This window comes from Heliconius melpomene, chromosome 17 (assembly GCF_056956725.1).
Source record: "Heliconius melpomene rosina isolate 202511_hmr_F chromosome 17, ASM5695672v1, whole genome shotgun sequence".
In the NCBI taxonomy this organism is placed as follows: domain Eukaryota; kingdom Metazoa; phylum Arthropoda; class Insecta; order Lepidoptera; family Nymphalidae; genus Heliconius; species Heliconius melpomene.
This window is the reverse complement of record NC_140405.1, coordinates 13,169,392-13,183,295: the sequence shown is the minus strand read 5'-3', so window position 1 is coordinate 13,183,295 and position 13,904 is coordinate 13,169,392. Positions and strand designations below refer to the sequence as shown.

General features: G+C 35.6%; 1 protein-coding gene across 2 annotated transcripts; it reads left to right on the top strand.

The window, feature by feature from the left end:
• The first annotated feature begins 1,349 nt into the window (after positions 1–1,349).
• Positions 1,350–13,212, top strand: LOC146530395 (phenoloxidase-activating factor 2-like). 2 transcript variants are annotated; one of them, XM_085200355.1, is made up of 9 exons: positions 1,350–1,500; positions 6,334–6,520; positions 7,089–7,209; positions 8,062–8,167; positions 9,205–9,314; positions 9,977–10,206; positions 10,972–11,156; positions 11,750–11,914; positions 12,203–13,212. In XM_085200355.1, exons 2-9 carry the CDS (start codon positions 6,334–6,336, stop codon positions 12,362–12,364), a joined length of 1,266 nt encoding a protein of 421 aa, XP_085056481.1. In that variant the 5' UTR covers positions 1,350–1,500; the 3' UTR covers positions 12,365–13,212. The 2 variants fall into 2 exon arrangements, with proteins under 2 accessions (XP_085056481.1, XP_085056480.1); XM_085200354.1 differs by having other exon boundaries at positions 9,956–10,206.
• Positions 13,213–13,904: the final 692 nt, after the last annotated feature.

Sequence of the window (13,904 nt, the reverse complement as noted above, 5' to 3'; positions counted from 1 at the left end):
GAATCCTAGAAAATTATCAGATTTATCAAATTGGCCATTGGTACTGGTTTGTCACAAAACTTTTAGCTTTGTCACTGAAAAAATTACATAAAAGTACCAATAAACATTGAAAAGAATAATACTATACTTATTCTAAAGAAAGAAAAGAAAAACGAAAAAAAGAAAGAAAAGAAAAACTACTAACTAAAGATGATAGAAATAAAAGGCTTTCTACATTTTATATATTCATTTTCTTTATACATTCTACATTACCCTTTATTCCTTAAAAATAATTATGTATGGCTTACATCTCGAAACAGGTAAAGAAACCTGAGAGTGAGAGCAAAGCCAAAGGTTCCTTGTTTCCGTCGGACATTAAACTACCTGCAACTACCTGCAACGACTCTATGGTCTTATGCACCTAAGTTACATTAAAAGTTGAAACTATATATATATACAGGGTGTCCCAGGAGTCAACGATAAAACGAAACCAGGTGATAGACCAAGTCGTGACAGTTATCAGAAAAATATAAAAAAAAATCTTTGTCATGTATTTTTCATATTATATTGATTTAAAAAAAATCGGAAAAACCGACACCCTGTGATGATTTATCAAGTCCTAAGACTACAAATATTACTCTTTCTTTATTTTTTTTTCTGTAATGTAATCATGAGTAACCATTCTGTGAATTACAGTTTAAGATTTAAACATACCTGCATCAGTTTTCAATAACATGTGGTTTTTTGCCAAACATTAAATTCAAAATATTTACTACACCCAACTTTAACCGACTGCTCTGTAAAAAAAATGTACTACACTGTTTTTGCAAGTAACTTTAAAAGTTGGCGCATTTAATCTGGATTCCGAAATGGTATGATACTTGCTAGATTACTTCTTTATTGAAGAGAGAAAAATCGAAATACACGATAATCGGGATAACTTTCAGCGTTTTGGTATCTTTTCCGATACATTCTAGCTGCAGCATTAGCGTTACATAACCATTCTCCATGAATGAAATGCATATTGGCAATGTGTCAAAGATCGAGTATATGGCCTGCGAGAACCCGGACTCGAGCACTATCCTTATAAGTCCTGGGCCAGCCCCTAAATCGGAAAATTTCAGGTATCTTAGATCCATCATGTGTCATCACGAGTCTGGAGGCATCGATCACGATCTCCATGGTCGGATAAGTGTTGCCTGGGCTAAGTGGCAGGAGGTCACTGGTGTGGTCTGTAATCGCAGGATACCGTCCAAACAAAACAAATATATATATATTTAACAAATATATATATATTTGTTAAATAGCCTGTCCAACAAAAAAATAACATTTCAATTCGAGCCATTAGTTTCTGAGATAAGCCCGCTCAACCAAACAATCTATACATAGTTTACATTGTAAACATAGATTTACTTTTGCAACGTCGGGTAAAATAAAAAATACTTTAGCTACAAAACCGACGAGGAAAATGCAAAAACCAGTTAGTTGTCAGTGCTCTTAAGGAACGGACGCGCGGTCAAGGTACGTAGAGTGACCTACAGTTGATAACTTTTTATATCTTTTATAATTATAATATTAAATATATCTAAATATGATAAGATTTTGTATTTAGGCCACCGTGTCGTTGCAAACACGATGGTTGTTGGTTCGATTCTCACCCGGGGAATGAGTTGTTTACGTTTCAACAAAGAGTTTCGCTAACTACGTAACGGAGTGTTTCAACACTACTTTTCGTCTGCTTAGTCTGCTGTTCACCGGGTACAGCGCGAAGCTGCTTAAAAATATATATTTTTATAATTGTATAAGCATAATAGATGGCTTTCATGGCTAAAAGTGATTAAAACTATTTTTGTATGTTTAATATATATGTAAACGTATGCATGTTTATTATTTTAACAAACGTATATGATTTTCGATTGATTAAAATATAACAAGGTCATCTGTGGCGCAGGCGGCTGTAATCGCGACAGGTCGCGGGTTCGATTCCCACTCGAGAAAATGAATATTAAATATTTTCATTTCCTCGTTCTTGTAACGAGGCAAAGTGCGGCGTTGAGTTCCGGCACTCAACACACGAGGCCTAATTCGACGGAAAGAGAAGAACGGAAGTGTCTTAATGAAAACGGGGTACATGCGGGATACGTTGCATCTATCGTGAAGGCAATTAAGGCGAGTGCCGCTTTACTTCATGTTTTGTTCTTAGTATAAAGAAGCTACTAATTTAAATGAAATATTATTTTTGTGTTGAATAGTCCTTTTATGGAGGACCTCTATTAGTACCTACTGCATTAGTCTGTAGCCTGTGTTACATTTTTTAGGGTAAAAAATTAAACTCGGGAGGGAATCGAACTCACAACCGTCGCGATTACAGTCCCACGTTTGTGCCGCCGCGAAACCATAGCCTTAATTCATCTTTTCGACTTAACAAAAGGTTAAATAATAATTAAATTAATCTTTTTATTATTCTGAACGTATTTTCCAATTAAAATGGAATTCCCTAAATACTAATTAGAATTGCAATAAAATATTTTTTTGTTAAGTTAATTTTTTGAAACTTATTGCCTAGCTATTAAATAATGATTAAAGTCCAGAGCGGTACAGCATCTGACTGTAAAAGCGACGTTTGTAGGTTCGATTACCATTCGGGGGAATATATTATTTTCATTATTTAAATTACAAACTTACCTAATTTATTAGTGACGATACCTTTAAAACAGGCTGTGCGAACGGTTCATTTCCAAGGTGTGTTATTATTTATTACATTCAATAGTTGAGTTCCGCCACTTTAAACAATTCTTCTCGAAAATCAGTCGTTGCGTCGTGAACAGTGTCTTACTTAACACTAGGTTCCCGCTAGGTACTCTTCTATATGCGGAATACAAACTAATAAAAAAACTTGTTACGTCGAATCGATTAATAAAATCGATTATTTTTTTGCATTTATATCAATTATGTATTGTAATTGTATATAGATTGAATATAATATAAATATTGTGTACTATTAAAGAAGTACCTGACTTAACGATAATGTGAATTCGATTACCTTTCGAGATCCTCCTTCTCAAAAAGACTAGGTCCGGCATTTAACGCAGTTTTCTAATGACTACGTGTTTTTAGGTTGACCCTGTATTACGCACAAAGCAGGGTAGGCAGAGGGAACCTGTGAACCCTACGTTCATATTAAGACAATCCGTTTCCCATTTTCCGCCGAATTTTAGACATGTTGAGTAGTGGAAGTCAACATCGCACTTTTGCCTCGGTGCCAGAGTGAGGAAATGTAAATATAAAACATTTAATTTCGCCGAGCGGAAATCGAATCCACAAGCGTCACAGACGCGCGCTTGTGCCCCACGTGCACAACGTGGCCGACGGCCTTAATGATTAAATAGTGTTTATTTAAGCTTTACTCTTTATTCCTAGTAGATTTATTTATAGACAGTGGGATAGCTAAGGCCTGTCATCAACCTCTTCATACATGCCCTCGGATGAGGCCAAAAAAACCCACTGCGAGACTCACACGATAGCCTCAATATGTCATATTACTATATAATCTATTTATACATACATTAAGAATATACGCGTATATTTATCAGTTTGTTTATTATGACACTAGCGTTAGGTCAATCAGTTAAGTGTAAATTATACAAACATTATTTATGTACATTGATGGATAAGTGTTCTTTGATTTGGAAGAATATGTTAAAAAATCTAGTCGTATCGGTGGCCATTTTGCACACTAGCTACGAATATCATCTGAGGCTTCGCCCGCGTAATCAAAAGAAAATAATGGCCCAGGTACAGTGGATCACACCGGAATGATAAACATTGTGTAATATACCTAGCTGTTGCCTCCCTCGGTAAATGGACTATCAAACTCAAAAATAATTATTCAATTGACACAATGGTTCCTGAGATTAGCGCGTAATTTTTTTTGGGTTCCGTATCTCAAAACGTAAAAACGGAACTTTATAGTCACTCATCACTTTGTTGTCTGTCTGTCCGTCTGTCAAGACCATTTATCTTGTGATAACGCAATCTGGGGAATTGATATCAAATATTTAATTTAGTGGTCTCTTAAAGCACAGAATAAATTTAACTAAGACTTGACCTAAGACTTCAAAAGATGACTTGAAAAGAGCATTTATGGATGGATTTTATCGCTTCTTTATATGAAATTCGTCACTTCATCAAAACCTATAGGGTAGTTCCCGTAAACCTACAGTTATGAAATTTGCGTATGCATTTGCGAACTTACATTGCAAATAGAGAAAAACAATCTGAAAAGTGAAATTCATCATGTTCATTTCATACAAAATGATGGCATATGCCCGAAAACTTAAGTTTGTCAACTTGTATAAGTAATACTTCCCGTGATTCCCCGTACAATCCTGAAATTGGTACTGAAGCCTTAGTGGCTAAACCCCACTCGCACCTAACTAGTTTTATTTCTGTACTAATAGAAAAAAAAACTAAATAAATGTTATATTAATTCTGATACAAGCGTCAATAACCAACATAACCGGAATCTTGACCTTTGCGAGACGTCTTCCATATATTTTTATTTAATTATTAAGTTATTCATATTTTTTTTATAGTAAAACTAGTATTTGGTTAGAATCCTGCCTTAAGAAAACTGGTAGTTTCTAATTAATATTTTTTACTATCTGATGCATTTTAACGCAAAGGAACTATTTATATTATGTTTAATTCACGCTTTATCCTGCGTCAAAGGCAGAGGGAATCTAGTAGCCTCTTGTAGTCTCGAGTCTCTAACTCGAGGCCATCATGGCGTAATGGCACAAGCGTGCGTCTATACACACACACACGTGGGTTCGATTCCCTTTCGGGGTGAAAATGATATATTTAATATTTTAATTTCATCCCTCCCTTAACGAGGCAAAACGTGGTGTTGAGTACTATTACTCAACACGCAATGCCTCCGGAATTCAGCGGAAAGTGGGAAACGGTAGTGTGTTAATGAGAACGAATTGTCCTAACCCTAAGTTCCCAGCTTCCCTCTACCTACCCTGATATGTGCAGGATACGACGCGAAGCTATAAAAAAATAATATAAAAAAAAATATTAGAAATAACAGCCACTGCTCTCATCAAATCATTATTCTTTGTAGTCATTAGCGTTCAAATTCTATGTAATAGCTACGAGTTAGTAGGTATTTATAATAATAATAGCAGTAGCAATAGGTGATTCCCCGCTTTGTTAAAAGTTAAACCTTGAATTCTGTTTAAGTTCCAGCAGTTAATAATTCTAAATGGAAGTACAGAACGGGGTGTCTTTACTTTAGGTTCCCAGGTTCCCTCTGTCCTGCCCTACCCAGCTAAGTGCGCAATATATGTAATAGATATTAGGAAGTTTTTCAAAGACGGCGTTTGTATGGTTAAGTCACAATATCATCAGTAGTTTTTTAGTATATGCGTCTAAATATCATACGGAGTGTCTCAACTCAACACCGTGTTTTGCCTCGTTACCAGAGCGAGGAAATGAAAATATTAAATATTTTATTCCCCCGATTGGGAACCGAATCCACGACCTGTCGCGTTTATAGTCGCATGCTTAACCCGCGCCTTCTTATTACTAGGAATAATAAGTATCAAAATATTTACATATTAATTTATTGACTATTCCATATACATACTTGTTTGACATTGGGTTATTGACACATAGATTCTTAAATATTATTTAGCAAAAAGGTATATCTTAATAATTTCATTTTTCGATTCTTTATGTTAACATCTATACATAAACCATGGTAATGTTATAAATCAATATTATTATTATTTTGTTTAATATTGTTTTTTTGATCGCGCTAATCTCAGGAACTATTTCCTGTTTCGAATTTTGAAAAAGTCTATGTTCGTGCGTGATATAGCGTGAATAAAAAAAAAATTGCTCTCAGCTTCTCAGTTTCACGCTGTATACCGCATACAACAGGGTAGGCAGAGGGAACCTAGTGTTAAGACACTCCCCCACTTTTTCCCGAATTCTGGAGGCATTGCGTGTTGAGTGGCAGAACTCAACGCCGAAAAAAGTAAAGATAGTCCAATTTACTTTAGGCGCATTCTATTCTATTTGTCGAATGTTATAAGGAAAACTAATACAAAACTAAATTTATACTTATTTCTTGGTAGTGTTACTTAAGCCGTTTACATTATAAGGTCATGCATCAAGGCCACATCACTATTATTGACGCTAAACATTAAAGTAGACGCGGTAAATTTGAAAGTAGAACCAACCGAAAGAAAGGATATGAACCCGTATCCTCTGGATTTGAACCATGAAAAAATATCTAAAAAAAAACGTTTTTTTTTTAATTAATATTTTATTTGTTCCCTACAGATGCACAAATTAGTGGTTTACCTCTCCGCGCTGGTCATAGCAAGTGCGGCGCCCCAAGCGGCACGGTCTGGTGACTTGGATGCTATTATATCTGAGATATTCGGCCCACCGCCAACAACTACAGCTTCAGCAGCGTCTATTAACCCAATTCAACCTTCGACTATAGTACCGCCTGTTACTGCTACAGGTAACATAATGTTGATATGAAATAAAACATTTAACTTTATAGTAAAAAAAGTTGTTGATTTAAAAAAACTGAGTTCAAATGAAATAAGGGTGCGTAGTAAGAGAGGTACGGAAGAGGCTCGGTTGACCTTCGAAATTATGACATCGATGTTACTGAAGAAATGTTAATGCTTTGGTATCATAATTACTTATATCGCCCCCAGAAATAAATACCTTTATCATAAAAACGACTTCATTGATTTTGTTAGGTTAGCTAACTTGGGATACCTACTTCATTTAAAGCATTTGAATTATTCGGTGGAAAATGGGCAACGGAAGTGTATCAATGAAGAACGGAGTGTTATAACACTAGGTTCTCCAGTTCCCTCTACCTATCTCGCTACGTGCGTGAAATTACTTTCATTTCCCCCGATGAAAAGATAAAGCGCAGTGTTGAGAACAGCCATTAAAGACGCATGGTCTGGAATTCTTGGGCGGATAGCAGAGGAACGAAGTGTTAACACTAGGTTCCCAGGTTCCCTCTGCATTCACTGCAATATGAAGCTCAATAAATATTTATCTATTCGCAGCATCAGACAAAACAATACAATGTTTAACAGACGAGGGAATACAAGGATACTGCGTTCACTATTACTTGTGTAGTACAAATAATTCCATCATTACCGATGGTATAGGAGTTATTGATATAAGGTAAGAGTACATTTAATTTATTTTGAAAATAATGAAGTACTGGTCATTGCCTTCAAGTTTTAACTCCAAAATCATGTATTTCTCCGTTCCCGTAACAATGTGGAGAAATCCTTTACAATGCTTACCTGCACGACCATAGAAACTGCATGCCAAATTTTAACTTTCAAAGTCCAGTAGTATCCTCTGTGCGAACGAGAGAGTTATAAATAAATAGATAGTTAAAAAAATATACACAACACACGTAAAAATATACACTTTTTTTGTGATTATTTATGGGTACAATATTTACTCTTGACCAAGAAAACATCAGCTGTTGTGGGCATGATGGGCAATGATTGGTGAGATGGGCAACGACCCGCGATCTGGTCTTTTTTTTTTTGTTATTATTTTTTAGGCTCACCCTATATGAGGCACAAAGCAGGGTAGCCAAAGAGAACTGGAGAACTTCGCCTTAAGATACCGTACCCATTAGAACCATTCCGTTCCCCATTTTTCGCCGAATTTTCGAGGTATTGAGTCACGGAATTCAACGTCGCTCAACACGTTTTGGTCTATAATTAGTGATACTACAATCGTAGAACTTGGTAGAAGCCACTTTTACGAGGGAGCAAAAACTGGTAATAAGAAACTGACCTATCATTCGAATAAGGGTGGCTGGGCACAGAAACTATTTTGAAGATTGTTAAATTTAAATTACTTTATTAGACAACCCCCGGCGTCGAGTTCCACTACTCAACAGAGAATGTTTCCATATCGGGCGGAAGGTGGAGAGCGGAGTGACTTAAAATTAGGTTCTCTTTGCCTACCCTGCTACGAACAGATGATCGAAGCTAAAAAACGTAAACATTACAGGGCTCAAGATGACAAATGCCCATCATATTTGGACGTGTGCTGCGCTTTGGGTGACACTAGAGATCCCCTAGACCCCATCACACCAGCGCCAGATAAACTGCCTCAGGTAAAATTTAAGTAAATTTTGGAACTTAAAATTTATTAATTGGATTGGCTTACCATTTGTTTGTGCCCCATATATTTGTACATTGCGTGTTGATGGTAGAAATTGATTAAATTAATATTTGTATTGGGAATCGAATCCACAACAGTTATATGAAGCAGAAGGGCTATGCGTCTATAATCTTTCTATCCTTCTCATTCGAGGCAGCGTTTTTAATCAGAAGTTCCACGCCTTGTTATTATATTTGTGTAACTTCAGTTTTTAAACGGTTTTATTTAGCTCACCCAGTTTGTTTGTATGGGTCAAATTTTGTAATTGAAATTTAACCCTCTTCTCGATAACCGATTGATCTGAAATTTGGTATACGCCTTTGATTCTGGTGACAATACAATTATCCATATTCGATATTATTGTGAATCCAAGATGGCCGCCGCTACAAGATGGCGGACAACTTAGTTTTTTTCAATCCCATCAATACGGGTATCAAATGAAAGGGCTTGTCAAGTAGAATTCAGTGCACTATAGAAAAATAAAAAAGTAAAAAAAAATTTTTAAGTTAAACGGTTTTATATTGCAGATAAATAAAATCGTGGGGCACGTCCGTAGATTATCTTAAAGTTATCATTTCATTATTCAATGAATATGATACAGTTAATCCCAAGGTCATCCAAAATTCATTTAAAGTGGACATGTTTTTAAGTAAAAAATTTTTTTTTACTTTTTTTTTATGTATATTGTATTTTATTTTTTATTTTTTATGTATACTATAAATATTGGTGTCGGTAAATAATATTGGTGTAGATCGAATTTTGTTTTTCATTGTCTATCTACTTCCTAGATTACCGTTATTATCCAAAGCTTCCAAGGAAGGTCCTAGTACCGCGGGTTCAAATCCTGCTAAGTTTAAACTTTTTTCTTAATACATTTACTGAAAAATATTTTTCTTTTCTATGCATGTCTTAAAAAAAGTTATGTTTATATATTCAGATATATTTTTAGAATCAGTATTTGTTTTTTTTTATTATATAATTATATTTCAGCGTGAAGGTTGCGGCTGGCGGAACCCAGATGGTGTAGGTTTCAAAATCACAGGAGCTAAAGATGGTGAAGCGAGCTTCGCTGAATTCCCATGGATGGTAGCCGTACTAAAGTGAGTACATATTGTATTTATGGCACGGCAAGCTTGGCACGATAATTGTGGGGTTAGCACGGCTTTGTATAGCACAATTACATGATTTTTTTTGTTTTATTACTAAAAAAAACGTAGATTCATGATGTATAAACCAGGGTAGCCAAATAAAACAATAAGGTTCGATATGGAAAGATATATGAACTTTAAAAATAAATTCACCTCATTGCCTGCAACTGGAAAATGCTTTTTGTTTGTAATTTGCACGACACCGACCATCTTAGTAACAAAATACATAATAATACTGACTGACAGACGACGCATGAATGAAATTAAACGACACAGAATTCTGAATGAAGATTGATCTTATATAGGTTTCTTGGATAATGTAGGAAGAAGTTACTAAAGATTTCCCGAAATCCCTATGGGAAAAGCAGTTAAATTTAAAATATTATAATCTATAACCTAATCAATGCATTCATTGATAGCCAGTTCAAATTCAACTTTGATCATATTTTACTTAGAGTTTTACTCAGTTGATTAAAGTCCAGAACCTTTGCGTTCAGTCAGTGCCTCAGATTTGCTTCATACAAAACAATCCTCCCACATCTCTGGAAAAGCTCCTAGACCTTTGAAATTATGCTTATTAATCTTACATCAAGAATGGGATATGTTGATCCTAGGATCGAGCGAGTAGATGAAAACGATGAGAACTCCCAGCGGCTGAACGTGTATGTCGGCGGCGGTTCCTTGATTCACACGAACATCGTACTGACGGCGGCGCACTATGTAGCTACCACGAAGTCATTGCGGGTTCGGGCAGGAGAATGGGATACGCAGACCACGAAAGAGTTATACTCGTATCAGGACAGAGATGTAGACTCCGTTGAAATTCATAAGGACTTTAATAAGGGTAAGTGCTTATTGCATTTTTTTAGCTGTATCCCGAACAAAGTACGGTACACAGTAAAAACCTAAGGACCTAGTTAACACTAGGTTCTCAGGTTTCCTCTACAATGTGGGGGATACAGCGTGAAGCCACTGTGTTCCCATTAAGGCACTCCGTTCCCATTAAGCCGATTTGTTATGAATTAATAGATTGCTGATTTTTTTTTTCAGCTATTCATTTTATTATAAGCGAGAAAAAACGAAGCGCCCAATTCTACGATCTTTGCATATTTTTTTCTCGTCGTCCATTGTCATCAGGCTCTTCATACATGCCCTCGTGGGGTTTCACATGCTTTTTACGTGACCTTCCTCCAGTATCATCGATACTGTGTTGTCAATGATCAAGCGAGGTCTGTCCCGACCTCTCTTACCCGTCATTCATGCCTTATTTTATTGCCATTCTTTCCTCACTCATTGGCGGTAGCTTTTAATTATAAACGAGTCGGTATGTGAAGATTTCCGACTGGTGGAATGAATACTTTTTACATTCTCGCTCTGGTAATAAGACATAGCGCGGCGTACTGTCTAGAAAATTGCACTAGAAACGGAGTTAAAACTATATGAATCGCTCTGCCTACCTACTACTACTACTACTACACCTATATACTAGCCACAGCGTGAAGCTAATCAAATGTATATATCTTTCTAATAATTTATTCTATAAATAACATATTAAAACACTATTTTTTAAAAAACAAAATACTTAATAGATATATTTTTAAAATTACAGGAAATCTGTTCTATGACATCGCTCTCCTTTTCTTATCGAAACCCATGGACTTGGCGCCCAATGTAGGAGTGGTGTGTCTACCACCGCCTCGCCAAAGGGTTCCTGGTGGTACTCAATGCTTTGCCTCCGGCTGGGGAAAGGATAAATTTGGCAAAGAGGGCCGTTATCAGGTCATTTTGAAAAAGGTTTGTTCGATTATTTACTTTTACTTATATTGTAAAGCTGACGAGTTTGATTTCAATCTCAGGAACTTTTTTTGTGTTATATAGTCCTGGAATTAATATCAAGGAAGGCTCTGGCCTATATTATATCAGGTTGGTCGTTACCATAGTTACGTTATCTCTTAAAGTATGTCTCAGCTGTATCTCAGCTGTATTCATTTGACCATACGGACCGCAGGTCGCAGCCACAAAAATATAAAAATTCGAGATATAATTTATCTATATATAAATAAAATCGAAAGGTCACTCACTCATCACGAAATCTCAGAAACTACGAGTGCTAGGAATCTCAAATTTTGCATAGGAGTTAGTTATAGGACGTAGGTGCTTGCAGACGAGAATTTGCAATATTCGACTTCTAAGGGGTTGTTTTTGGGGTTGAAAGTTTGTATGAAACTTCGTTACTACAAATGCTAGGAGTCTCAAATTTTGCATGGACATCACTTATAGGACGTACGTACTCATGGAGACAAATTAATAATAACGTAGTTCACGCAGGCGAAGCTGCGGGCGGGCCGCTAGTATAATATATACCTAAAAATAAAATTTGTCAACAGGTCCAACTAGATGTGGTAGAACGCAATCAATGTCAAAAACAATTACGTCAGACGCGCCTGGGACCTTTCTTTGAACTGCACACCTCTTTCATGTGTGCTGGTGGCAAGAACGGTGCGGACACTTGCAAGGGGGACGGCGGGTCACCATTGGTTTGCCCTATAGAAGTAAGTGTTCGAATCCAGAAGCAGTCAACTTATATGGGGAGCTTATATTACACCCTTTTTTTGCGGAATGAAATATTTAATATTTAAATTTCCTTGCGCTGATAACGAGTCAAAACGCGGCGATGAGGTCCGCCTCTCAACTCGCAATGCCTTGAGAATTCGACGGAAAAGAGAGAACGGAGAAAATTAATACTATGTTAGATTACCGCTGCCTTATCTGCTATACTCCGAAAACAGCGCGAAGCTAAAGAAAAGTAAATATATGTATATATTTTTTCATTGTTTCAGTTCGAACAAGACCGATATATACAAAGTGGTATCGTAGCTTGGGGTATCGGATGCGGGCAGGACGGTACACCGGGTGTGTACGTTGACGTCTCTAACCTCAGGAACTGGATAGACGATAAGGTCAAACAAAAGCTATTCAGTGTAAACATGTATACTTATTAAGTTCTCACCTACCACGCCGTTATAGTTATGTCCCATTTTTTTTAAAGTTTTATTTAAATCTGAAAGAAAAATACCTTGCATCATCATATTCATCATGTCGTCGTCCACTGTTGGAGGCCTCTCCAATGGCACACCACTGAGCTGGACCTTCAGCTCAGCCTTTAACAAAGAAAAATACTTATTTAGAAAACATATAAAAAGCATATTATAAGGATTTCAACATATGGCTTAGTGGCTTTCTGTGATCGCGATGCTTGTTGGTTCAATTCAGGTTCTAGGAGATGAATTATTTTTGCTCTCTCGTTATAGTGAGATGAAGTGCAGGGTTGAATTCTGCCGTTCAACATGTAATGTTTTAAATCTTAATTAAATTTCAGTTTGTATTGTTTATCACTGTATAGTGTATTATACAGTAACGTTTTTGTATGTGATTTTCTTCTAACAAATAACAATAATTCGAATTCTAATAAAAATGCAAGATGCACTCAAAAAAAATATTTTTATTCTTTTTCTAAATAAAAACAGTTGCTATCTTTTTCTTGTAATAATTAGTACTTTTTCAAAGTAAAAAAACTAATAAATAAAATCAAAAGTTAAATAAAATCTACTTTATTAATCGTTGCACCACCATGCACCAGTCATTTAGAATATAACATTTTTGAAAATGTACACTTAAAAATTAATTAATAATACATGTATAGTCGCACTCAGAGATAGTAATATCTAAATGGCGTTCTGGGTGCGAACTTAAATATGAAATATTTACACAATAAATGAATACTCATGAAAACATTATTTTTTGTATAAAGTTATATTATATAAGTAAATAAAGAATTTTAGTCAAATGATTTAATTGTTTTAATATTTCAGTCGTCAATCCTTTGCTAACACTAGCTAGCTTGCTGTAAGTCACCAGGAAGTACAGCATAAAAATTCGACAAACTTAAGTTTGCGGACATACGCGCTTATTTTATATGAAATACCAATATAATAAACTAATAAATAAATGAATAAACTACTAATTTAACCTTGTAATGGTAATTTTTGATAATGAATCTATAAATTTTTGTATTGTAGGTTGCTTGTTTTTGCCAATTTTTAGAATGGGCGTTATAACATCTCAAAATAAATAAATATTAATCGAATCAGCAATCTGTATAACTTTATATTATTTAAAGACAAGAATTTTAGTCACGAGATTAAATTGTTTTATTACTGTGTGGAAATGTCTTAATGGAGAACAGAGTGTCCTAACACTAGATTCCCTGGTTTTTTCTGCCTATATCTTTGTAATAAAATTATTTTGTGGATTGAGTGACGGAATTTAACCCCGCGCTTTCTCTTGCTACCAATGCGAGGAAATGGAAATAACTCATTCCCCAGAGTGGGAATCGAACTACACAACCTTGCAATCACGTTCAGACTCTGTGCCATTGGTTTAACGACTTTATTTTATCGTTTAGTTAACCAAATTAGTCGCTTTTAACAAGCACTTACATATTTTAATTGCTCCGTTTGTTAAAGAACAATATAAAATATT

What these genes read in the sequence shown, in the direction of transcription:
- LOC146530395 (XM_085200354.1), top strand. Translation starts at nt 6,334, where the DNA reads ATGCACAAATTAGTGGTTTACCTCTCCGCGCTGGTCATAGCAAGTGCG. An exon ending in CGCCAGATAAACTGCCTCAG is followed by an intron (nt 8,168 to 9,204) that starts GTAAAATTTAAG and finishes ATTATATTTCAG; the next exon opens with CGTGAAGGTTGCGGCTGGCG. An exon ending in ATCAGGTCATTTTGAAAAAG is followed by an intron (nt 11,157 to 11,749) that starts GTTTGTTCGATT and finishes ATTTGTCAACAG; the next exon opens with GTCCAACTAGATGTGGTAGA.